The sequence below is a fragment of the Oryzias latipes genome, chromosome 3, assembly GCF_053564925.1.
Source record: "Oryzias latipes strain Hd-rR chromosome 3, Olatipes_Hd-rR_3.1".
Classification (NCBI taxonomy): domain Eukaryota; kingdom Metazoa; phylum Chordata; class Actinopteri; order Beloniformes; family Adrianichthyidae; genus Oryzias; species Oryzias latipes.
Window position 1 is genome coordinate 36,136,606 of NC_136239.1, and position 24,844 is coordinate 36,161,449.

General features: G+C 40.6%; 1 protein-coding gene across 1 annotated transcript; it reads left to right on the plus strand.

The window, feature by feature from the left end:
- Nucleotides 1–3,383: 3,383 nt before the first annotated feature.
- sv2ba (synaptic vesicle glycoprotein 2Ba) lies at nt 3,384–24,442 on the plus strand. Its single transcript, XM_004067516.5, has 13 exons — nt 3,384–3,561; nt 6,508–7,232; nt 15,597–15,777; nt 17,776–17,927; nt 19,650–19,783; nt 20,146–20,235; nt 20,340–20,453; nt 20,903–20,991; nt 21,069–21,233; nt 21,307–21,440; nt 21,508–21,708; nt 21,813–21,972; nt 23,184–24,442. Exons 2-13 carry the CDS (start codon nt 6,758–6,760, stop codon nt 23,365–23,367), a joined length of 2,079 nt encoding a protein of 692 aa, XP_004067564.1. The 5' UTR covers nt 3,384–3,561; nt 6,508–6,757; the 3' UTR covers nt 23,368–24,442.
- Nucleotides 24,443–24,844: the final 402 nt, after the last annotated feature.

Consider the following 24,844-nt stretch of genomic DNA (forward strand, 5'->3'; position numbering starts at 1 on the left):
ACAATAGGGGATTATGAATCTACGGATACGCTGGGCATATTTTTGTATAAACCCCTTTTGTACTTGGGGCTAAACTTTATTTGCATACATTTTTTACTGGAACAGATGGAAAAGAGAAGAGAGAATGAGAGACTGGAATGTTGGAGATGGGGGATAAGGAAAAAAATAAAGGGGGAAAAGGGGTAGAAGAAGATGAAGGATGATAAAAAAATAATGGGAAGGGGTAATTCAAAGACTCTTGTCAGACTTTTATAAATGCTTTCTTTATTTACTTGACTATACTTAAAATCAAAAGTCCCATTCCGATCATCTTTTGATCTATTTTCAAAGTGCTCCCATTGGTCATTTTTTAAATTATGATTATGGCGCTTTTAGCCAAAATAAAAAAAACGGTTGTTGTCTAGGATATAGTTTCTGCAGAGCGGCAGTAGTTCATTAGAAATTCACCTCCAAATTGGTGCGGAACAATATCTATTTGTCTACAAGTGGATCCAGCATAATTTCTCCTTTACAAATAAGATCTTTTTTAAACTATTTTTTTCATCTGCTCCCAATTCACAATAATTCAAACAAAGAAGTACTCAGAAATGCAATTTGAGCTTAATTTTCTAGATAGATATCCTCCATCATGAGAAAAAGGCCAAAAGAATGTGTTTAAAACACCAAAAACACAATTTTCATCAAATGAGTCTTTAATTAAATAATATTTTGGTGGTAAATCAATAGAAAGCAGAATCTCTGAAAAATTAACACATTCTTTCAGCAAAGGACAGGCAGCACCAATGAGTCAGGCTTTCCTTCCATCAGTGTTTGCTAACTTTAAGTCCTCTCAAATAAAAGATACGATTCTAACGAGGATAAAACATGACCCGAGAAGAAACGACATCTGAGCAGCAAACAGAACCCCAGAGGGGCCTCAGAGCAATATCCTGGAGGAATCTCAGCAAAAAACAAATAAAAGTTGTCAAAAGAATAGTGTTAAGGAAGAAATCTCCTTAGTTAAATCGATTTATTAGAGAGACACTGAAAGCACACTCTGAGATGGATTCCTCACACTTCATGTTTTTATGGAGTTGATCCAAGCTTTTAGAAAACTTCCTTAAAGCAGCCTGGATGAACTCAATCTGGGTACAAGTTCATTAGACACCGCCAGAATCCTCCCCCCGGAAGTCCTTTCCCGAGAGTTTGCACGGTTGCTCCTCCTTCTAGGGAAGGCCCGTGAACTATAATCCCAGAGAGCTGGCAGAAAACCGAGCTCTGCAAATGGAGGGCAAAGGACAAAACAAACACTAATTGACTCTCACGGAATATTTCCCATTTACATAATCCCACAACCAGTAGAGGCCTTTCACAGGCGGGATTATTTGGAGGCAGAGCTCTAAAAACGCACGTGATTTGTGGACAGCTTCCCTGAGTGCACAGACAGTGGGCGTGGTCTGCGACGCTGGGAGGAGGAGTCAAACACAGAATGGTTAAGACTGAGAGTACGGGGGCTAAATTTAGCCAATGGATCTGCCGGGGTGGAGCTAATCCTCTTTGCACTCGTATTATCTGGCCTTTGGATTAGAGAGCTTTGCCTCTATGCTAGACATCTACTCTCTAAAATGATGCCCCATGGTGGACTGTACCATGTCATCAGATAGGGGTGCCAGAAAACACTTCTATGTATTATAAAAAGTTGTAAAAGTAACTTTCTAACTTTGATTGTATTTTTGTGCAGAAAATACAATTAGAGACTCGCAAACGTTTATTCTGGTCTGAAAATAACTTTTAGCTGTTTTGCTTTTAGCTTTTTTAACTGTTTTATTAAGTGTTAACTAAAAACACCTAATGAGAAAAAATATATTAAAAAAATTAACCCTGAAGAATCCACGGGTCAAATTTGTCAGCATTATTTATTTATTTCAGCTATCTTTTCCATTTTTGTATTTATAGTCTTAGTCCTTTATTTTAAGTTTTTTGCCTGCTGTTAATTGCAAAATGAACAAATAAATAAATAAAAATTGTTGAATTATTTTTAAAAGTCCAAATGAAAATTGTTTTTGAGTTTTCTAGGGTTCAATAGTAAAATCTAGGTCTTTTGTATTCATATTTAGCTGAAACGTCTTAGTTCTAAATACAATTAGGTCCATTGTTTTGCACAATAAAGAAGTTTTGCTCCTTTAAACCTTTTTAATTTCACATAGATTATGCTTAAATGTCATCGCCAGTTGTTATACTGTTAAGGTTTGTTCTGTGGTGAATGTGTGGTTGACCTCAGGGACTCGAAACCACACAAACTGTGTGAGGTCATCTGTGTGTATCATTACTTTCATTTGACAAATATGGATGTCAGAAAAACAGGGCTTATTTTTTTATTCCTATTTCTCATATTTTCTGTATTTAAAAGATAGATCTTTTGATCAAGTTCCTAGTGGTCTTTCAATTATGACTATGCAGTTTTCAGCCAAATTTTATTTTTAATTGTCATTTTCTGGGATATAGTTTCTGCAGAGTGGCAGGATTTTATTAGAAATCCACCTGATTTGTGGGCGGGGCCATTTGAAAGGAGCAACCCTGTCACCCTTCCCCCATAAGAGCTGTGAACAGGGAGCTTGTGGCCCGCCCAGCATATTTTCTACATCACAAATTAGCTGTTTTTCTAAACTGCACTCGTTCATCTGCTCCTGATTCACAGTGAATTGATTAAAAACTCAGAAATGCAAGTTTTTGCATAATTTTCTTCATATATGTCCTCTATCGTCTAAGAAACGCCAAAAGAACATGTTAAAAACACCAAAAGCACCATTTTAATTGGAGTGGATCTTTAAAACAAAAAAATTAATGTTTTCTACAATAGTTAAATCTTCAACCTTCACACTCAAACACATGAAAGATCATTCTGCAACCTCCTGCTTCAAAAGAAAATGAATATTTTAGTCATTTTCTCTGATGCCTTTAACCAGTAGAGACTCAGGACTGGTGAGGAGTTGCTATGGAGACACACTACAGAACTCCATCCTTTTTTTCCCATATTCAGTATATGGGACAAAAATGGGGCATCAGGACCTGCGGGTGGCCAAGAACCAAAAGTAATGCTCTAGGATATCTGGTCGATAGGTTTTTTTTTTACATTTTTGCAGAGTACCATTGATGAAGTTTCCATAGCAACAATGATCTACCCCATTCCACCGTCCGTGTGCGCTCCTCAAACAAGAAAAGGAAAGCACACTGTCAGAGTCTGTCTACTGACAGTGACCTCTGACCCCCACAATGGAATATTGCAAGAAGACAAAACATCCTGTTGAATCACAACTGTTTGCAGTCAGCACTATATAAACCCTGAGGACTGAACCATGAGGCTGGGGAAAGTGGGGGTTAGTGTCAGTGTGGGAGGGGTGGTCAGTGTGAGTGATGGAGGCGGGGGGGGCATGAGCCTGTTTCCTAATCCCTCAGGTTTGGCTGCTGCTCGGCCTCGGGATAAAGTGTCATGTAGACGCCGGACATTTAAAAAAAGCTACTTGGATTTCTTTTCTGATGCCTTTTTTAGAAGTCTTTTGTTATTATGAAAAGTCCGCTCTGGTAAGTTTTCATTTTTTAACTTGATGTTTTGTCAGATTCATTTTGATTGTGAGAAAAGAGAAATACTAGCTGTGGAGCCATATTTGGTTTTCAACTGTCACCTTCTGCCATCCTGTTAAAAACAAATTTTTCTTGTCTAATGAACAATGCTTTATGTGCATCTGTCAAAGCTCATCCAACTGAACTGGTTCTAAACCATTGTCTCAATGCACAACACTTTAAAAAAGAAAAGAAAAAGAAAATAAAAAGGAGAATGAGCCGCACGTTTTTCTGATGGCCACATTCTCCAGCACTTGATTGAAGGAGGATGTTTCATTCAAGGCTGAATATCTGTGAAAAGGATCAGAAAGGCTGTTTACAGATGAAGGTTTTTGACAGTTTACCAGAAAAGGTCCTTCTCTTCTTGAAACTTCTGAAGGCCACTGAATAACTTCTTTTTCCAAAGAAGTCTGTGCTTTTAGATAAAACCAAAAAACCTTTCAGGAAAACAGATGTCTGATATCTGTGGCTTGGACAAACATTTCTACATCATTTTTGACTAGATCTGTCTGGATTTTGATGGTTATTGGTGTTGGCAACTTATGCAAGTTTAGGTTTCTAAACCAAAACTCCAAAAACCAGTAATAACTTTAAATCAAAGCTCATTTGGGAAACAAACACTTTGGTTAGATAGAAATTCCAGAGGCCTGACAGTGAAAAGCACAGATTAACATTTTAGAGGTCAAAGCAACTGAAAGACCCTAACACCTTGCAGAACAATCAAAGCAAAGTCCTGAGCCTTTCAGAGGAAGGACTTCAAACCTGCTGAGATCTTTTGCAAACCAACCCGATGCTTCCCTAGCGGCTTCAGCCTGGGATCAATCAGCTGAGACAAAAGTGAGCATCTCTCCAAGAACGAGGTCACGCTCAGATGAAGTGGAGACAGCAGAAATCGACTGTCAAACTACTGATCGGAGGAGAAAAAGGTCACTGGTGAAATTGAAACATTTTACTACAAAAAAAATAAAAACACGGCTGGGACCTCCGCGTTTCCTGTAGAACCTTTTCCCCACATCGATCTTCGCTTTTTCAGAGGGACTCGCTGACTTTTGGACGCTCTCGCAGGAGAACAGATCATGACCTATTCAGGATCTGCACCGCCATGAAAGGCGTTCTGACATCTGAATCTGTGTGTGTTACGGCTTGAGCATACGTGCTGATCAATACCGTGAGAGCGGGGGGGGGGGGGGGGCACATACACAGGCCAGCTGTTATGTAAGCACCAGCTGTGTCCATAGAGGAGCTGTAGAGGGATGATGAAAGCAGCATTTGGTTCCTGAACCGGACCGAGCATCGGTCCTCCCATGATCCTCCTCTGTTCATGTTTTATTCATGCAGCACAGAAAAAAACCTAAAACCCGTGATCTCCACAGCGTCCTGGACCTCCTGGTATCTGAACTGATCTGCCCACATGTTCCCATTGTCGGTTTAAGGATTTCCAAGCCTCAAAGAGAGAGCAGCAAATACTTTAAAGCATTTCAATCAAGACTCCCTAATCCAGCGCTGCTGTCAGGCACCTTGCTGACTTTCACAGGGAAAGCATAATGTGATTCAACAAGGGCAAAATGAAAAAAAAAATCTGAAGTCCTAATCTGGATTAAATGGCAGTGACTGTCATTCAGGCTCTGCAGCAGAACCACCCAAAACAGGTGGAGCCCCTTGGAAAAAAAGACTGCAAATGTTCCTGCCGAGGAGGTTCCTCCAACAAATGATCCGCTTGAATGAAGCGGGAAAGATACTTATTAAGGAAGTGCATTTAAGGAGGAAAAGCACAGACAGAGCTGTTTTACCAGGAAAAGTCATTAAAGAGACACATGAAATAAAACAAAGGTCACTGACTGGGCTCAGGAATTATGCAGATGTTTTCTAAAACAAAAACGAGTTTTTCTACTTTCATTCTTTACTGACCTATGTTTCAGGTAAAAAAAAAAGAAGAAAAAAGTTCAATCATTTGCTTATCTCTTCTTTTCAGAAGATGTGGCCTCAGGGTGCCAGTTTCACTTCACTGTACAAGTCGTTTAATCCCAACAGTAATTGATGTGACAACAATGCTGAGGAGCTGTGGGTTTAATCTGCGCCGTTTGCTGCTTTTAGCCTTTATTGCTGCTGAAGGAAACCAGGATCTGAACGTGTCGCCGTCACAGCAGGGCTGCTGATGAATCAAAATGGCGTCGGAGCGTTTGAGCGAGAAGACGAGATTATCTGCTTGTGCAGAGGGACAAACAGCCCGCAGGGGGAAAACCAGCCTTTCTGACTGAATTTAATTTTTTAAAAGAGGCTTTTTTCCCCTCAATTTGAACTATTCATTTTCTTCATAATTACAAGTGAAGAAAACATTGTGTGATAATGAATTGAGAGTAAAAAAAATGAGAAAACCTGTTTTGATTATAGAACCTTTTAAAAAATAAAATAAATAAAAAAGGTGTTTAGATCTCCTCCAATCATCTTTTGATCAATTTTCAATGTGTCCCCAATGGTCTTTATTTATTAACCAGTTGTTTTCTAGGACACGGTTTCTGCAGAGTGGCAGTAGTTCATTAGAAATTCCCTCCTGATTTGTGGGTGGGACCGTTTGCAAGGAGCAACCCCACCCCCCTTTCCCCTCTCCATTGCTGAGAGCTCAGAGCAGGGACCCCAGCGTATTTTCTGTCACAAATACATGTTTTTTAATTGAATTATTCATATTCACAACAAACTGAATTTTAAGCTTAGTTTTCATGGTGTATGTCCTCTATTATTACAAAAATGCCACAAGAACATGTTAAAAACACGAATTTCCATCAGAGGGAGTCTTTAAAACTTACTGCATGGAGCCCCTTTGGGTCACAGGCTTCTCCTAGCAGACCACAACCTGCCCCAGCAGCGTTCTCATCTGATTTTCATGTTAACATTGAGTTATTTTTTTAGGTTCAGCATGCAGCACGGTGCCGTCGAGGGAGGTAACAGTGGACCAGTGCAGCGCCTGAGGCCTTAAACGTGAGAGCGAACCAGCAAAAACCCAACTTTTCCTCTGACACCTGGGATCAAGAAGGCTGCCGCAGTGCTGAGAGTAGCTCACGGCTCGTTGGGAGGATTATGCCATTATAGCTGACAACTTGAGCTTCCTCGGCATACCTCAGTTACACGACAAAGCCACCCCTGCTGCCCTCCGGCAACCATGGATGACCCCTATCAGAACAATGTGAACCAGCAGATGACAGAGGGTGGAGAATACACCTACACCCAAGACGGAGGAGGTCAAGATGGATACCCTTACCAGACAGACTACCCCCAACAGGATGATGATGCCGCTAGTGACGCCACTGAGGGGGCAGATGAGGATGACCAGATGTACGAAGGAGAGTACCAAGGCATCCCCCACCCTGATGAGATCAAGATGGCTCGGCGCGCAGCTCGCTTGGAGGCCAAAAGGAAGGCCCGTCTGGCGGAGCAGCAGGAGGAGGAGGAGAGCCTGCCTGAGCAGTACGAGAGCATCATGGAAGACTGTGGTCACGGACGCTTTCAGTGGATGCTCTTCTTCGTGCTCGGCTTGGCACTGATGGCGGACGGCGTGGACGGCTTCGTGGTGGGTTTTGTCTTGCCCAGTGCGGAGAAGGACATGTGTATATCCAACGCTGACAAAGGACTGCTGGGTAAGTGGCAGAAAAAGTGCTGCAGGAAACATCAAGGCCGTAGACCGCTCAGTGAGCCCGTAGATGAAAAACGTTCATGCAACTTTTTTTCCTACGGGCGTGCCGCAGGCGACAGGTCATAGCGAAAACTTGCACAACATGTAAGTGGGATAAGAAGTAGGCGAGACGCAGGCATGTCTTACAGATTCTCTCATCTTTTCAACACTACAAACTCTGCACACTGCTCAAGTAGCCCAGTAGTGCTGTTCACATGATAAGTGCAAGACAATTAGACAATCAGAACGTAGATTGTGTGGACATCCTACAGGCATCTTATGGGCACCTAAATATCCCGTGCACACCCCGTGCATGCAGCATTTGAATGTAGTCAGTAAGGGGCCAGTACTCTGACTGGAGGGCTGCATAAAAGCACCGTACTGCAGCATCACCCATGCATCAAGTGTGTTCCACTTATATTATCCTTACAAGTTTTTCACAATACACTTACCACACACACGCACACCAATGGTACGTTCCACTTTCATGACGTCCCTTAGGGTGGCCTTACAAGTCACAAGACACACCTGAGATCCCCTAAAGATGCAGGCGCTCCTCTCTACTGCCCTCCATGGGTCCGGACAATCCCAAAATCTGCTGCACCCATACAGGTCAACCTGCCGTACAAGGCTTAAAATATCAAACTAGAAGGTAACATTTTTGAAGATGTGGTTTGAAGCGTTTAACTTATCAGAACCACTGTTCTAAGATGTAGTTTTGAACTGTTTCTAACTAGTCCTCTCATGTCTCAGCCAGTTTTAACAAACTAGTTAGAAAGGATGACCCATCCCTTCAAACACGGCCTCTGATAGGTTAGAACTTCTCAGAAATTCAAGTGTCTGCTGTCTTTTTCTTGTTTTATGGTGTATACCTGGAACTGATCATTATTTCTGTGCACAGAAACAAAGAAAGGCAGAGGAGGGTTTATAAACAAGGAGAGACTTAAATTATTTATTGCCTTTTGTGGTTAAACTATTTCCCTGTAGCTCCTGTTAAACATGACTTATATACCAGTTATTTGGAATGATTTGTTGTCAAAATCTAATTTAAAGCAGAGAGCACACTTGTCCCCCTGGAAATCTGACAAAAATTCTAAAAAAATTGAAAACATATCACTAGATAATCAAAAAAAAAAAGAGAAAGATGTGGTAAGAAATGTTACTAAGACATGATTTCTCAAACTAATAATTTTGTTGCTATTGAAACATTTTCTTGATAAGATAATTTTTTGATTTTCTTGAAGAAAGGGTCGATTTACATCCCAAGGACACATTACTTACATAAAAGATGGATCCACATTCTTACTACCACACAGACAAAATCATTTTGTTTGCAAACTACCTGTCACACGAACAGGCAGACGGCTGGATTGCTAAGAGTCCACAAAGCTAAAAACGGAGTCAGTCAGGCAGGAGTCAATAACAGGCATGAGGACAGGCAGGTTGGTCAAAATCCAGGCGAGGGTCAGGGCAGGCAGCAGGCAAACAGAGTCAGATACAGGGTCAGGAAACAGAAGATCAAGGGGGTATTCCAGAAAGCACGTTTAAACTACCCTGAGTTTAACCCTGAACTCTGGCTGAAGTCCACCTGAACTTGCTTGCTCTGCGTATGTCGGTTCCAAAAGACCGGACATGAGTTATTTACTGCACAGCAGTAATCAAAGGCCAAGGGTGACTACTATGAAGAACCTAGAATATGACACATTTTCAGTTGTTTCACACTGTTTGTTATGTATTTAATTCCACATGTGTTAATTCATAGTTTTGAGGCCTTCAGTGTGGATCTAAAATTTTCATAGTCATGAAAATAAAGAAAACTCTTTGAATGAGAAGGTGTGTCCATACTTTTGGTCTGTACCATCCATCTATCTCTACATACCTATTTAAATTAATTCAATTGTAAAAAGTAATTGAGTTCAATTTATTCAACCTAATTTCTTATGTCTAACTCAATAATTGTTTATACTACTCAAATTTACATATTTATCTAACTAAATGTCATTTGACTCCAATTAAATGTTTTTCCATCTGAATTTAATGTACTTCTTGAACTTTCATTAATCTGAATCAAAGTAAAATAACTCTCTGATAACTACGTATTGTTTTTAAGTTGACTGGACTCAATAAATGATTTATCTTAATTAAAGCAAATAATTAGGTTAGATTAATGTAAAAAAAAGTTTCTTTCCAACATCCATATGTGGTCTAATCACCCTCTCATGGTGGAAAAAGTATTATCTGAGCTTCTTCATCCACTGAATTATCTTCAAATGGACACGCCATGCTGTTTCACCTCTCTGAAAACAAACTAACCTTCAACTAAACCTGCTCCAGACCAGGTTATGTTCAGAGCATGAGTTGCTCTAGCAACTTGACATACCCTGAAACATACCTCCATTTCTGAAACCGAAAGCTGAGGTCATCAACTTCCTTAGCTTAAAACTTAACATGGTAACTCACATAACCTGCTTTTTTTGAATACCCTCCCCAGTCCAACTATACCACTATAAGAAGGCAGAGCGACACAAACAATACTAAAAACAATGCACTGAGCATCACTCGGTGCAGAGCTTAAGTATGCTGTGGTTGATGAATGAATGAGAGTCAGGTGTGCGGCATCCAGGAAGTGTGCGCTGGGGTTGCTGGGAGCTGTAGTGTGGTTAAAACTCTGGAGACACTTCCCGCCGGTGACCAGAGGGGGAGACAGAGCTCTTATTTCTGACACTACCGGCAAAGAGCAGCTTTGTGACAAATCCAGATTTGTTAGGAATTTGGTCAACAAAGTTGTTCTATTTTTTGCAGCACCAACAAACAAAAACCTACTGAACTGCTTTTCTGTTTAGGAAAAATAAAGTGCATCCACTGCAGAAATATGTTGGAAAAAGACTTTCCCATTCCTGACAGAGTAAACCAAGTCTTTCAGCATCCTAATGAATCTAGAAAATTGTATTTTTCCGCCCAAGCAGCACAGCAGTGCCTCTTTCATATAGTGCAGAGTGTATGCTGAGACGTAAATGTCTGCTGTGTGCTGCACCGCCTCCTGTGGCATGTACAGGTCATCAGGCTCAGACTTTTTCTTACAGTTTAGGAGTTATAAACATCCAGGAGAAGAAACAATCAAAAACAAGCTCATTTCTCAGACCCTGTCAATTTTAAACTTTTAAATATGTTTTTATCATTAATTTTATCATTAATTTTGCATTGATGGTATGACAAGATATTATCATATCATCTCTTGTTGATTTATAACCGGAATAGATATAGTTTAGCATATTATAATATATTTATATGCTTTTACTTTCTGTACCAGTAAAACAGAAATTGAGTCCCTAAAAATTGATAGAAACACACATTCGCTTTATTTTTTAACAGACTGCACATGTCGGCAGCAAGGTTTTCTTCCCTTGAGAAGAGTTTGGCATAACAAGATGTTTTTAACCCTTGTGCGATCTTAACACTCTGTTTACTCTTCTTGTTCTACGTGTACAACACTACTCATGCTCCCAAAGCCCGGAAAAATCAAGCAGCTTAATTGAATTTTACATCTAAACTGTAATGTGCATGATGAAACAAACTGCTACTTATGATTTCAACTCAACTGATTTCATTTTTTATTTCATCATGTTTTTATTCCACAACACAAAACAGGCTATCATTAGTGAACATCAGAATGATCTCCCATCCGCTAAGCAGATCATGAGGTGTTGATCAGAAGATTTAAATACTACTAGTTTCAGCATAAATGCTTTTACAGCTTTGTACTTTTTCTAAAATTGTCTTTTTATTGCAGAACCAAATTCATTGTGTTTTTAGGCTTCTACTACTGTTTTCATTCAAAAGCCAATTTCCTGTTTATGGTTCTCTACCCAAAAACCACCAATTAAAACAGGGTTTTGTATTTCCAGGCATTTGTGCACACATTTATGCAGATTTATAAAAAGCTAACCATATGCTGTGCCTTTAGAGCGCTTTATATATATCTGGAGGAAATATGGGAAATGCAAATTCCTGTCGTTATGCCTAAACACATGAAGCTAAACAGTTTTATGTCTTTAGACCCAGAACAGCTGCATGTGTTTGTGCAAAAGCAGGGAAACAATCAGAATGCACGGTCAGAATTCATCTGGAGTAAAAGCTTTTACCTCGTTGAGCACGGACATCTGGAAAAGGTTTTGAATTGCAAATATTTGAGGGGGAAAAAAATCTATCTGACCACAAGTCAAACAGATTTTCCATTTATTACATGCAGAAAATTAGGTTTTGCAAAAGTATTTTTCAATAAAAGACAGCTCGCTCCAAGGAAAGCTCCAAAATTTACTAATTATAGTCATCATTGGGTGAATTATAACTCCATCTTCACCCAAGGTTGAGGAACTCATCAGAGAATGGATGTGCTGCTCCGCATAGTTGAAGCAAAAATTCGTATGAATATTTACGGATGCAGTCTTTCCCAACTGCTCTAAGAAGAAAATGGATTTCTCCTGTTAAATTTCTCTGAAACACCTCTATGCCACTCACATGCAAATGTTTATCAAAAGAATAAAAGCATCCATGGATGAAACAGATATTTTCATGCAGCACAGACAGAAATTTGCTTCAAATGTACCTTGAAACCATCTTCTGTCTGCGCAGAAATCTAAACCGCAAATTAAAGCAACTCTACTTATTTTCAAGACCTCGTGTGCAGCCAGGCAATGTGACAGATTGCACATCACTCATTTCATCTTAACATGGGCTCCTGGGAGGCAGCCCTGTGAGAGACTGATGAGGAACCTGTGGTAATTGTATTCAGAGTGTGTTTCCAGGCTAATACGGAGCATGTTGCAGCAGTCAGAGATCCTGGCGGACTGCAGCGCTCTGTGCTGAGCTGTCAGACACGCTTCAGGCCTCTGACAGGCTGAGGTAGCAGGAGGACGGGACGGTGAAAATGAAATCACAGCATCTGTTTGTGCAGAGTGAGATCACGGGCTGAGAATATGAAGTAGATCTGCAGAATGATAGTGTCTGATGCACGCTCATGCTCCGTTCAGCAGACGTACGGCAGTGCCAAGCTGTTTAATCCTAACCTGACTTTTAGATGGAAGACAGACTCCTAAACATTAACTGCTACATTTACTGTTTAATCTACAGACTAAAAGCAAAGGTGGGAGTTCATCTGCTGAAAACAAAGAAAAAAACACATTTTTGTTTGAATTTCAAACAATTTCCTATTAAATGATGAATGAAACAAACGGATAATTGAATGCACTTGTGTAATGATGTGCAGGTAAAGCACAGAAGGTCATCCTGCTTTTCTTCTTATTATGTGGAATCGATCATTTTCTTCAGTTACTGGTTAGAATCCTCTGCATCATTCGGGTTTATCAACTCCTATGTCATCTGGACCCAACGAGTGCTGCTGCCGTGCAGCTTTGGAAACTCTGAAACAGAAGGATTGACAGGCGTAGCTGATATGCTCGCTGCTGCGGCTGCACTTGCCTCACTGATGCTGAGGTAGTTTCTTGTGCAGTCCATGCTCTCAAGTTCTAATGTCCATTTATGGCCATTTTAGGTTTCAACAATACAGAGTGTGAAACTGAAACAATACAGTGGCAATACAGTGGGGGGCCTGATTTGTAGATGGGTGGGCCTTGCTAATCCTCTAGTGCTGAGTCTGAAGTCCAGCATTTCAAATATGGACTTAAGGACCAGACACAAAAATGGGCCCAATCCTGACTTTTGTTTTTTTTTTGCTGTCACTGCAAAAGGCATTCAGTTCACACTTTTATCTCTCCTGGCGCACAAAAATATCATTGGGTAAAATAAATCACAGTGTTCATATAATGTTTTTAAATTCTTTTAGTTTAAACAGAATGGCTTGAAAGAAAGCACCTAGTTCAGGCCTCAGTCACATGCAGCCATACGGGTGTTGTAGGTCATTGGATTGTTCAAGGCCAGCGGAGGGTCGTAGAGAAGAGTGGCCGCATCTGAAGGGGAGTGCAGATGTGTCTTGCAGTGCCTTTTAGGCTTGTGTGGCCACCTTAAGAAACGTCATGAAGATGGAACGTGCCATTATCGTGGGTTCAGTACATGTGCCACGAAGTATTTGTAAGGCGAATGTAAGTTGCACAGACTTATGATGTGATGCTGTCATATGGTGTGTGCAGGTGATACATACAGTAAGTGCACATTGAGATGCCTGTAGGATGTCCACACAAACTAGACTCTATCTAATTTCCTCATTTCTAACAGTCGGGCTGCTTGTAAGGAGTTAAAAAATGAAAAACAACAATAATAGATCAGACTTATCCACACTTTTCCAGATGCTCAGACTGCTTACAATGTGTCCGTTATTTATTCACCCTTCATTCATACTTGCTGATGACAGAGGCATGGCTGCCAGTTTGTACCGATGGTCCCTCTGACCATCACTGGGATCATACATACACATTCACGCACCAGTGCAGCCACACCGGAGGCAGGGAAGGTGAAGTGTTTTGCCCAAGGATACAACAGCGGTTGACTGGGGGGAGTGGGGATCGAACCGCCGATCCTTCAATCATTGGCCAACCCGCTCAACCGCCAGAGCCACTGCCACCCAAAAATGCGTACAACGTACAGTACCTGTATCTCACCCACCGGTAGTTATCCTTGCGTGTTGTCTAGGTGTTTTTCACAACCTGCCGCCAGGCCCATAGAAAACATTTGCATGAACATTTTCTCTGCATGAGCTCACCATACGGTCTACAATCTTAAAGTTTCTTGCAGGTCACCTGCGTTTCACGTACAGGTTTGACGGAGACCTTTTGGGCTCATTTTGGAAATGTGTGAGAAAGCCGTCATTTATCTGCTGCTTGTGAAGGGTTCAACTGTGGAAGAAAGAGTCTGGATGCTCTGCACCTCTTCCAGCTCTTTTTTTTTGGGGGGGGGACACAGAGATAATCTCCAGTGTGTCCAAATGGACCTCCTCTCAGTTGGACGTACCCCTAACGCCTCCCCAGGAAGGCGTCCGGTTGGTATTCCAGCCACATGTTGTAGCTCTCTTCTCCACAACACAACTGCTACAAACGATGCAGCAGAAGCTGACGCATGTTGTCAGAAAGAGGAAATGTTTGACTTTTTTTCTTAAATAGAGCAGCTCTTTTCGTGTCAAACTTAAAATACGAAGACATAGAAACGTCTCTTAGGTTCGAAGCCTTTCATATCTGCCCTTCTTTTGAGTTTACACCATTTCTGCATTCCGGAACAAGTAGAATATAATTTTTTTGAACACAAACAACATCCCATCTGTTATTTGAGGCTTATCCTGCATTTCAAATAACCTTCAGCATGTTCTCCTGTCACAGGTCTTTAAGAAACCGCGTCAGTATAAGTCAAGAATTTCCCATACGAGAAAATGCACGACATGGAATGATTCATAACGATATCCACCTATTTCGCTCGCAAGGTGAAACCCATTACTTCATCTTTTAGTGGTTTTTCTTACAGCAATTTTTGCTTTTAAAGCTGCAAGGAAGAGGTAAATGTTTGTCCCCCCCTCGAGGCTCAAGGGCACGTTTACCTGAAGGAGAGGCCTTAATCACGGACCCGTCCTGTCCTTGTACATATCAAAGCCATGCATGCTGCCTCGAGCATCAACATACCAAGACATCAGACCCTGAAGAATGTCTCACTGAACAGGTCGTACATCTTGGCATGTGGAGCATCAGACCATTTGGATGGTTTATTAATCCACAGGGAAGGTGCACACCACCGCGCCACGTGCCTCTAAGCGGCTTAGTCCCTGTGTAATTAGGGCCGTGTAGTAAAAACACAGAGCGGGCAGGAAGTATGGCTCTGAATGTTTAAAAAGCTCAGAAGCCGACCGAGTCGGCTACAACAAAGGAGGAGGAAGATTTGACGCTGCACAGAGAGGAGCCTCGCAGTCAGCAGGGCTGACACACAGCAGCAGCAGCAGCAGCTGCCTGTTGAATGCTGGCTCTCACTCCACATGGCGATGACTCACACACCCCTGCATTCAGGGCTGTGATGAAGGGTTACAGGACACAAAGACCGCCGTGTTGTGAACAAAGCAGAGAGCAGGTCGGAGATGCTGGAAGAAGCGTCCACATCTTCCACTGCGAGCACCAGGAAACGCTGACAACAGCTTCCTGCTACGTCATGATCCATTTCTGTAGATGCTGATCGAGCTTCACATGAAAGGCTGCTTCACAGAAAACACCGGCAGCTGAGGTTTAAACACAGGTGAAGGGAGCCCCCTGGTGGAGAACACGGACAAGATCACCTCCCTTGTTTTTTGATGTTTTTGTGTGCAGATTTTAATTCAGAGAGTGTGTTTGTATGTTTGCAGGTCTGCTGGTGTACGTGGCCATGATGGTGGGGGCTCTGGTGTGGGGCGGGCTGTGTGATAAAATGGGAAGGAGGAAGTGTCTGATCTATGTGCTGACCATAGACCTGGTCTTCTCCTTCCTGTCCTGCTTCGCTCAGGGATATGGCTTCTTCCTGTTCCTCAGGATCTGCTCCGGCTTTGGGTGAGAGACCTTTGAATCCCTTTAACTCAATTAAAATTCAAACAAAGCACTATACAACAAATCTAAGCATAATAAAACAGTTCAAAACAAATATAATAAACAAGTGAATAAAAATATAAAAGGGCGTTAAAAACTTGAAGGTAAAAAAACAGTGCAAATTGCAGTTTTTGTTGAAAGGTCCATAAAATTTCTTTAAGTTTCTCTAAATAAGGCAAAAAAGGAAAATGGAAAATGTTATTTGACAATCGTTTATAAAAAACATTATTTCTCATTTATTTATTCAGCATTCACGAAAACAAAAACTTTAAATAGCAAAAATCTGTAGCACAAATTTAATAAATAATTAACTCTAGGATGATTGTTTTTTGAGGGGTTTCATAGCTGTTTTGTAAATAAAACATATTTTTCATTTCGTCTTCTTTATACGTTTATACAAAGTGGAATAAAAAACTAAGCTGCAAAACACAAACACTAAAACATTATTTATTTAATATCTAACAATCCTTCAAATACAGATTAAGCTTTATACTATTTAATTTCCTTTATTTTGTATTAGAAAGGGTTCTCATTGATTTAAAAAAAACTTTTATTGAAGTTATGTCTTTGCTTTTAACATGAACAAAGTGTTGAATTTAGCATGCAGAACAGACAAGCATCTTCAGCTTTAATTTTGAAATCTCTTATGTAGAAAATACAGATTTGGATAAAAACTTTCTAAAAACAAAAAAACAAATTTGACTTAATAGAAGAAATACTTCAGCCTCCAATCACGTTTTATTCTATTTTTTTAATCCTTTAATTTGTGGGACACTAAAAATACATCATAAAACATACAAAACAAAAATGGTTATAAATATATGTTCAAAGAAATTGTTTTATTTGTTGGTATATTTGTCTAATTTAGCATTTTAGCTTTTAAAAAATATAAATAATTTTGGTGTGCTGGTCTTTCCCTACAAAGTGAAGTATTTAGGCCTTTTTAAAATAATTTTCCCATTCGAACTCTGTTTTAAATAATAGTTGCATATTTCTATTTGGCATAAAAGAAATTTTAAAAAATTGTCTGAAATAAAACCAAAAAGTTTACTGTGATTCTCATATTTACTTATAGATACAACACATTATAAGGTAAAATGGATTTCTTAGTGGACTTTTTAATTGATGTTCTGTCCAAATCCCGCCTCTCTGTGGACTTGAAGAGGGGTGTTGACCGCCTGACATGCTGGCACAGCCACGGTCCGACAGTCAGACGACGGTCCAGCTGCTTTTCTGAATACGAAGAAGCTTTTATTTATTAACTCCAGGAGAAAATTCATTGAATGATTTAATTAAAAGCATTAAAGCTCTTTGTTAAGTCCTGGTTTCAGTTTTGGAACTAAACTCCTGCTGTTGGCAGAACCTCACAGTGGAGCTGCTCTGAATGATCGGTCTGATATGGGCTCCAAGAGGAAGTTTGCCCTAAATTGGTAATATCATTTAAAAAAATGCAACTACATTTTATTTTTCTGGTTTCAAAGGACAAAGACAAAGTTCAGGAAGTCAGATTAAGAAAGTGAAAGATTAAATATGGTTCTCAAAATTAAACACTGAGGCTAAAACCGGGTAATTATCCCTTTGGCAGGAGAAATCTTGCTGTCATTAAACACCAAAATTGGTTTTACTCAAAGTAACTGATATCACAGAGCCTCTATCTCTCAAATCATGCAGAATATTGGATTCTGGGGCTTATTCTTTCATTCACAGGGTTTTGCCTTGTAGGTTTGTTGAAGAAATCAATGCACAGATAAGAATAATAAGACATTTAACTGCCTTCAGCAAAAAACAGATCAAATCCATGAACCACCCGGGTGTTAAGGGTTACATGGATGTTTTAGATTAAAAAGTTTAAAGTTAGAAAAACCAGCGGTAATCAAGAGCATTTCGGATGAAAGGCCGTCTCGGTGTGTGGGATGAGTTAAAAAGGGAGAATGATGCGGTTTATTTCCTTTTTTGCTCCAGAATTGGTGGCTCCATCCCAATCGTGTACACCTATTTCACCGAGTTCCTGCAGATGGACAAACGTGGAGAACATCTGAGCTGGCTCTGCATGTTCTGGATGCTGGGAGGCCTGTACGCCTCCTTCACTGCCTGGGGGATCATTCCTCACTATGGTAACACAAAACACACCATTATTCAAACTCTGAAAGCAGTCTGCAAGCAAAATGAACACAAGGAAGTCTGTCTTTTTTATTTAAATAAGGAGAGATCTTCGGAATATGAATAATTATGATACAAAAACTGTTCATCAAATAGTCCATAGTTTTTTGACGGTTAGGTTCTGGGCAAATGACGTCTTTATTCTGGTGGGATGAACTTAGACCATAGATGGATGAACTCCAGAGCCTACACTGTGCTTGTGGTTATTGAGGCCAGTCCATGACACAGTATTGGTCTGAGAGAAAATTGGAGCGGAGGAGGGCCACAAAGAGTTTCATGTCCGTAAATTTAAAAGCAGAAATGTGATCGTGATTGGCTGACCAAAAAAAAAAAGGTGAGGAATTTAACTATTGGTTTACAGTGATGGCGTGAGTAGCTGGGTCTCCTTTACACATATGCACCAAAATGCATTGAAAGTCTAGAAATGTTGAAAAACATAATTTCGCAATTGCACTGTTTCCATTAAATTGTAATTGTGTGAATAAACACAAACCAACTCATGCGATAAGCTATTCAAAAACATGGCGATTGAGGTGAACAATACTTTGATTTAGAGCATACACTGTAACATTTTTGCCACGGCACTAGCGCTCATCATCATCTATCTAAGGAGACGTCCGTTGGCGTCTTCTTCAGGCCATGGAGTGGCGAGCTCTGTACACATGGGAGTGGCTATGGATGAAGCCAATTGGGGAAATGGTGGTTGGGGATTTTACAGATCCAACAATTCCACATGACACGCCCAACTTTTGATGAAGTGTGATGGTGTGGGACCTCTTGTGGCACCTGCTGTGCAGCGCCCAAGCCAGCCAGTTCCTACCAAGAAGCGTATTACCATCTGGTTGTGGGTCATGTGACATTTAACTTGAAAAAAAGGACTTAGAATGCACTTTTGCAAACTATGTCAATGTTAGCTTTTCCTGAATTGACGTGTTTCCGTAAGATTAAATTTTCATCGTCAATGGAAACGCAGTTAATGCTTTTAGTGGCGTGCAGAGTGAGCGACACAAGAACCCAGCTTACCCGGAAGGGAGGTAGATCTTCCTTAATGAAACTCTGCCAAAGCTTCACCATGGTTGAATGCCGTGTAAAATCTTTACTGTCTACATATGTGTAAAATAGAGCTCACACACATCTGATTTTCATGCTGATTAATGGATAAAAAGTAAGTTACTTGAATTAATTTAGGATAAAATGTTATCAACATTAAAGTCAGTGTTACTAATAAATTGGGATTTGCAAATAATGTCAAAATAATTGTATTACACAAATCAAAAGCTGAAAATGTAAAATTTGAATTTGGAGTCAATTAATACAACTGCAGTTTATCCATTTATTCCAAAATATGCAATGTAAGACAGTGTAGAGCTCCACATGTTAGCTGTCTGCACAGCAGTAGCTACAGTTTTCTCATTAACTCAAATTGTCTAAAATGCCACAGAACTGAATTAAACCTGGATCCTCTCATTTTACATCATAGAAAGGGTGGGAAAAAGCTGAAAAAAGTGCACTGCACAGGTGTGCCCAGTTTTCACTGGCAGACCGCCTGTATCCAACCATGAGGCTGATTTTGATCATGTTAGAAAACCTAATCTTTAGGGTTGGGTGGTTTCGACAGACCTTGCTTAATTTTACACACAAACGTTGTCATAATGACCGTTTTCTTTGGTTTCCAGGTTGGGGCTTTGCCATTGGAACTCAGTTTCAAATCCACAGCTGGAGAGTGTTCATCCTGGTGTGTCTCTTCCCCGCTCTGGCCGCCCTCATCGGGGTTGTCTTCATGCCGGAGAGTCCCCGTTTCCTGCTGGAGGTCAGAGTTCAACTGAAACCACCAGAAATCTTAAAACAGGTTACCCTAATATTCTGTGTCAGAGTCCAGGAGCTACTCAAAGAAGCTGAGTCAACAACAGCGACATGGCACTGCTGTGCAAAGGTAGCAAAGAGCTGCTAAGACTTCAGCAGAACACCACCCACCCGCGTTTCCCATTCAGGACATTGTCAGGACTTTAACCACATGTGATATTTGTGTGCTTCTAACCACGGACACATGACCCGTTCTGATAAGAGGGGAATGTTGAGCTGCTGGTGGAAGATTTGCTGTTTCCTCTACATAATTGGAACTTTAGTGTTTTATTTCAGCTACAAAGACCAAAAAATATATTTGGTTTGCAGAACGCACGCCATGATGAAGCCTGGATGATCCTGCGGCGAGTTCATGACACCAACTGGAAGGCCAAAGGAGAGCCAGAGAGAGTCTTCACTGTAAGCGGACAAGACTTTTAGAAGCTGTGGTTGTGGAAAACTGAGGTGGCAAATTATTTCAAAAGTACTTTAAATATTGATGCTTATCTCCCATTTCTGAACAGGTGACCAACATAAAGACCCCTCAAACTGAGGAGGACGAGTTCATAGAGATCCAGAGCGATACTGGGACCGCCTTCCAGCGCTGGACAGTCCGTAAAATGACCATGCTGCAGCAGGTCTGAACCTAAGCTAGGGCTGCATCCAAAGCAGCAAAGCTCCTCTTCTCTCAGGCTGGTTGTGAGCGTGATGCATCTTGAAATGTTACTTCTTCTAAGAAGCAAAGCAGACGTGATCATGAATATCACAGAGTGAATTCTAACAACTCTTCTGTGTGCTGATGTACTGCCCCCTGCGTAGCCCACAGCACAGGGGGTGTGGTCTGACACTAAGGGCTTTTCCTAACCCAAAGGGTTAAAGGGAGCTCCTGTTTCAGTTTCATACTTTTAAACCCAAACTCAAATGTTCACCGTTATACAGCATGATTATTAGAATTGTGTAACATTTTTAAAGCTCTTCTTGTCAGCTGTGAAATGTGAATCCACTTTCTCTCCAATACATTTTGGGGGTCTCCATTTTCCTTTTTACCAAACTTTCAGTCCATATCTCTTGTCTTTTCTCGCTGAAGGTGATGGCCAATGTGATGTCTCTGTCTGCTCCGGAGCTCAGACTGCAGGGCCTCTTCCTGGTCATCGTGTGGTTCTGTATGGCCTTCAGGTAAAATATCAACTATCTCCAGGTTTGTTTGTTTTTTTTGCTGTTAGATAATGCTTTTTGGTTGCTGTGTTCATCAGCTACCACGGTCTGGGAGTGTGGTTCCCTGACATGATCAAATACATGCAGTATGAAGAGTACGAGTCCAAGGTGAAAGTGTTTCATCGAGAACGTGTGGAACGCTTTCACTTCAATTTCTCTCTGGTCAATCAAATCCACCGCGAGGGAGAGTACATCCATGACAAGTATGGTTTTGTTGACGCCACCGTGGCCCGCTGCGCATGCACATGTGTTTAAGGTCACAAACTCTCTGTTTAGGTTTGCAAATATCGAGATCAAGTCTGTAAAGTTTGAGGATTCCCTGTTTGAAAACTGCCACTTTGAGGATGTCAGATCGACCAACACTTTCTTTGAGAACTGCACCTTCAAAAACACCATCTTCTACAACACAGGTACCCCATCAGCCACACCAACACGACGGGAACCACTTCAGATTTGACCCAAATCCTTCTGTTCCAGATTTGTGGCAGGAGAAGTTCAAAGACTGTCGGCTGGAAAACACCACCTTCCTCCACCCGAAGAAAGGCTGTCACTTGAACTTCCAGGAGGAAAACGACATCGTCATCTACATGGTCAGCTTCCTGGGCAGCTTGGCTGTGTTGCCTGGCAACATCCTCTCTGCCCTGTTCATGGATAAGATAGGAAGAATCCGTATAATAGGTGAGACGATCGGGAAGAATGAAAGATTTATCTATCGCATTTTCTGTAAATGTGCACCGATCACCTTCAGGTTTGAGTGAATGTCTGCTGTTTGACTGTTTTAGGCGGTTCAATGCTGGCATCATCGGCCTGCACCTTCCTGCTGCTGCTAAGCTTCAGCCAAGGAGCTGTAATATGCTGGCAGTGTCTCTTCTACGCTGTCAGTGTGGCAGCTTGGAACGGACTGGAGGTCATTTCAGTGGAGCTCTACCCCTCCTCTAAAAGGTACAGCCTAAATGACCCCCAAAATTCACTTCTGTTGGTACCAACTCTGGCAGCTGGGCTTCTTTTCAATGCCAAACTACTTAACCAGTTACATTTTATTACACAAGTGACCCAATATTTCAATAAATATCATTTAGTGGTCCACATTTTGGGGTTAATTAGAACCATTTTCACATGGTAACCAGTCAAAGATGGAACTTTCATAGACAAAATAATCACCTCATTAAAAATGATTAAAAGAGCTGTTTTTAACCTAAACTAATCTATTTATTTAAAAACGAAAAGCATTTTTCTAGTGAAAATGTATTTGGTACAAACTTTTGGTTTCTTTAAACTGTGCATTGTTCTTATTAAACAATATAATACATTTAGTTTACCTTTAATCATCATAGAAACAGTTTTTTCAAGATCTGTTTATTGTCAAATGTACAATATAGTTTAACATACTGTTCTCTCAGATCCCAGTTCAAACGAAATAAATAGATTATACTCAAATCTTTAGGCATGATCGACTGTTAATGGCAGTGAATGTAACAAACACCATTTTAGACAAATTAAAGTCTAGACTTTGATCATTTCAGAGATTATTTTGCTCCTTGATTTCTGAGTAGGTGTTGGTTTTTTGAAAAAGTCAGGATTTTTTTTTTTAAGTCCAACTCCGATCCTGTTTTAATCTATTTTAAAAGTGTTCCCAGTGGTTTTTTAATTATGATTATGCTGTTTTTAGCCAAAAAAACAAACAAAAAAAGAGCAGTTGTTTTCTTGGACATAGTTTCTGCGGAGCGCAATGAGAGGGGGGGGGGCCCTCTCATAGCTAAGAGTGAGGAGCTTGTGCCCCCCCCTGCATATTTTCTATGTCACAAATATGATCATTTTAAAATAGCATATTTAATCTGCTCCTGATTCAAAATGATTTGAATAAAGAAATACTCAGAAATGCAATGTTGAGCTCAATTTTCTTGATATTTTGCCTCTATCATCAGAAAAATGACATCTTCAAAACACCAAAAACACAATTTTCATCGAAGTGGGACTTTAAGGTCTTTTATTTTTAGTTTGTCGGACAGCTTCTATTGTTGCAAAACGGCTGAGTAAGGACGAATGCTAACTTCCCGTCAGATCTTCAGCTCTTTGAGAAAAACTCTTGAAACCCTGCTGGACGTGGAGGACGGCCCACTACAGGTCTCACCATCTTCTCACCTTCTCCACAGGGGGACGGCGTTTGGCATCCTGAATGGAATCTGTAAATTTGCAGCCATCCTCGCCAGCTTCATCTTTGCCGTCTTCATCGGCATCACTAAGATCATCCCAATCTTCCTGGCCTTCGCCGCCCTCGTCTGTGGAGGCCTGGTGGCTCTGAAGCTGCCTGAAACTCGGGAGAAAATCCTCTCCTGAAAAGCCAAACTTCTTTCTGCTTTGGTGCCCCGCGCCACAGAACGGCGGGAACACACTTGAGGGAACTGAAAACAGAAAGATGAGAAAGAGAGGCTCTGCTGAGTTTTGTCTGAGTGTTAAAAACTGTAAAAAACCTGTCTGGTTGCCTACATGAACCTGTGGTTTCTTTGTGTTTGTAGTGAGCTCCTCTGAGCTTTTGTCCCGATGAAAAAACTTAGTCCTTGTCCTCGTCTGTCCTCCCAAAATCTGTTGTGTTTAAGGTTTGTGTAAAAGATGAGAAAGTGTTGAGTGGTGATTTAGTTCTTGTTACCATATCCTGCTTTGGTTTCATTCCCTTCCGAAGAGCGGTAGACGACTATTAGTTTTGACTTGGGTGAAAGTTCTGTTTTAGTAAATGCAGCAACATTTCCCACAAATCATCGCATTCCCCCAGTTGGTATGTTTATTATGTGCAGCCTTGTTGTGTCTGTAGTGCTCTATAGTTTTTTTTTTTTGGTCTCTCTGGATATAAACCTGGACTGACACGTTTATTAAATGTCATAATTTCTCTATTAACGGTAAATTCCCTTTTCAGTTGTCCCAGCTGATCGAAATTCAACTGTCATTCACTGTTTGTTTATTTTTTGGGTATTAAAATATAGTCCTGTCATACTGTCACCATGACGTGTACAAAACTGCTCTTTAAATTGTTTTTTCTACAAAAAAAAATAGAAAAAAAAGAAACAAGAATGTGGAAAACTGTGAGGCTAGATGTTTTGATATAATGCTCTTGTTTTAACGCCGGGATGAAGAACTGATTTGCAGAACACTCCGTGTTTCTGACAACATGCGTCAAGATTTCTAAGGAGCATGTGACTTTTTTGTGTGTCTGAGCAGAACACGCAGGTGTGTGTGTGTGTGTGTGTGTGTGTGTGTGTGCATGTGTGTGTATGTGTCAGGCTGTCAGTCACTTGATTTTACTGCAACACAACATTCTGACACCATCTCTGTATTTGTTGTTGTACATATAGACCTGTGTACAGTAGATGTACCATATTAGCTGCATCATGACTTGAATAAAGCTGAGGGCTTGTTATCCGGTCTCCTGTTTCATGACACTTTCAGACTGCAGCGCAAGTCTTAGGACAAATTTATAGGAAAATAGGACCAAGCAAAAATAAATCAGATAGAGTAGCGTCTGTCCTCTCAAAATCTGTTAATTCCCTCCCCAAAAGGGACAGATGATGATAGAAATACACTAAAAAGAACAACAACTCTTATTGGCTTTAATAGTCAGTCTTTTTATTTAGGTTGTTTTTTTGTTTTTTGTTTTTCCAATTTTTAAATTATGAACAACAGCCATGACTCCTGTTGTATCTGTGCATTCTGCACATACATAGCAACTAAAACGTTATTTTAAAATAAACACAAACAGTGAGTACATTTCTGCTTGTTATATTTTATGATAACTATGGCGTAAATGGTTGTTGACACAAAA

Excerpts from the sequence above, each read along its gene's own strand:
- sv2ba (XM_004067516.5), top strand. The coding sequence starts at position 6,758 with ATGGATGACCCCTATCAGAACAATGTGAACCAGCAGATGACAGAGGGT. Across the intron at positions 20,236-20,339 it reads AGCCAGAGAGAGTCTTCACT|GTGACCAACATAAAGACCCC; the intron begins GTAAGCGGACAA and ends ATTTCTGAACAG. Across the intron at positions 21,709-21,812 it reads AGGAAGAATCCGTATAATAG|GCGGTTCAATGCTGGCATCA; the intron begins GTGAGACGATCG and ends TGACTGTTTTAG.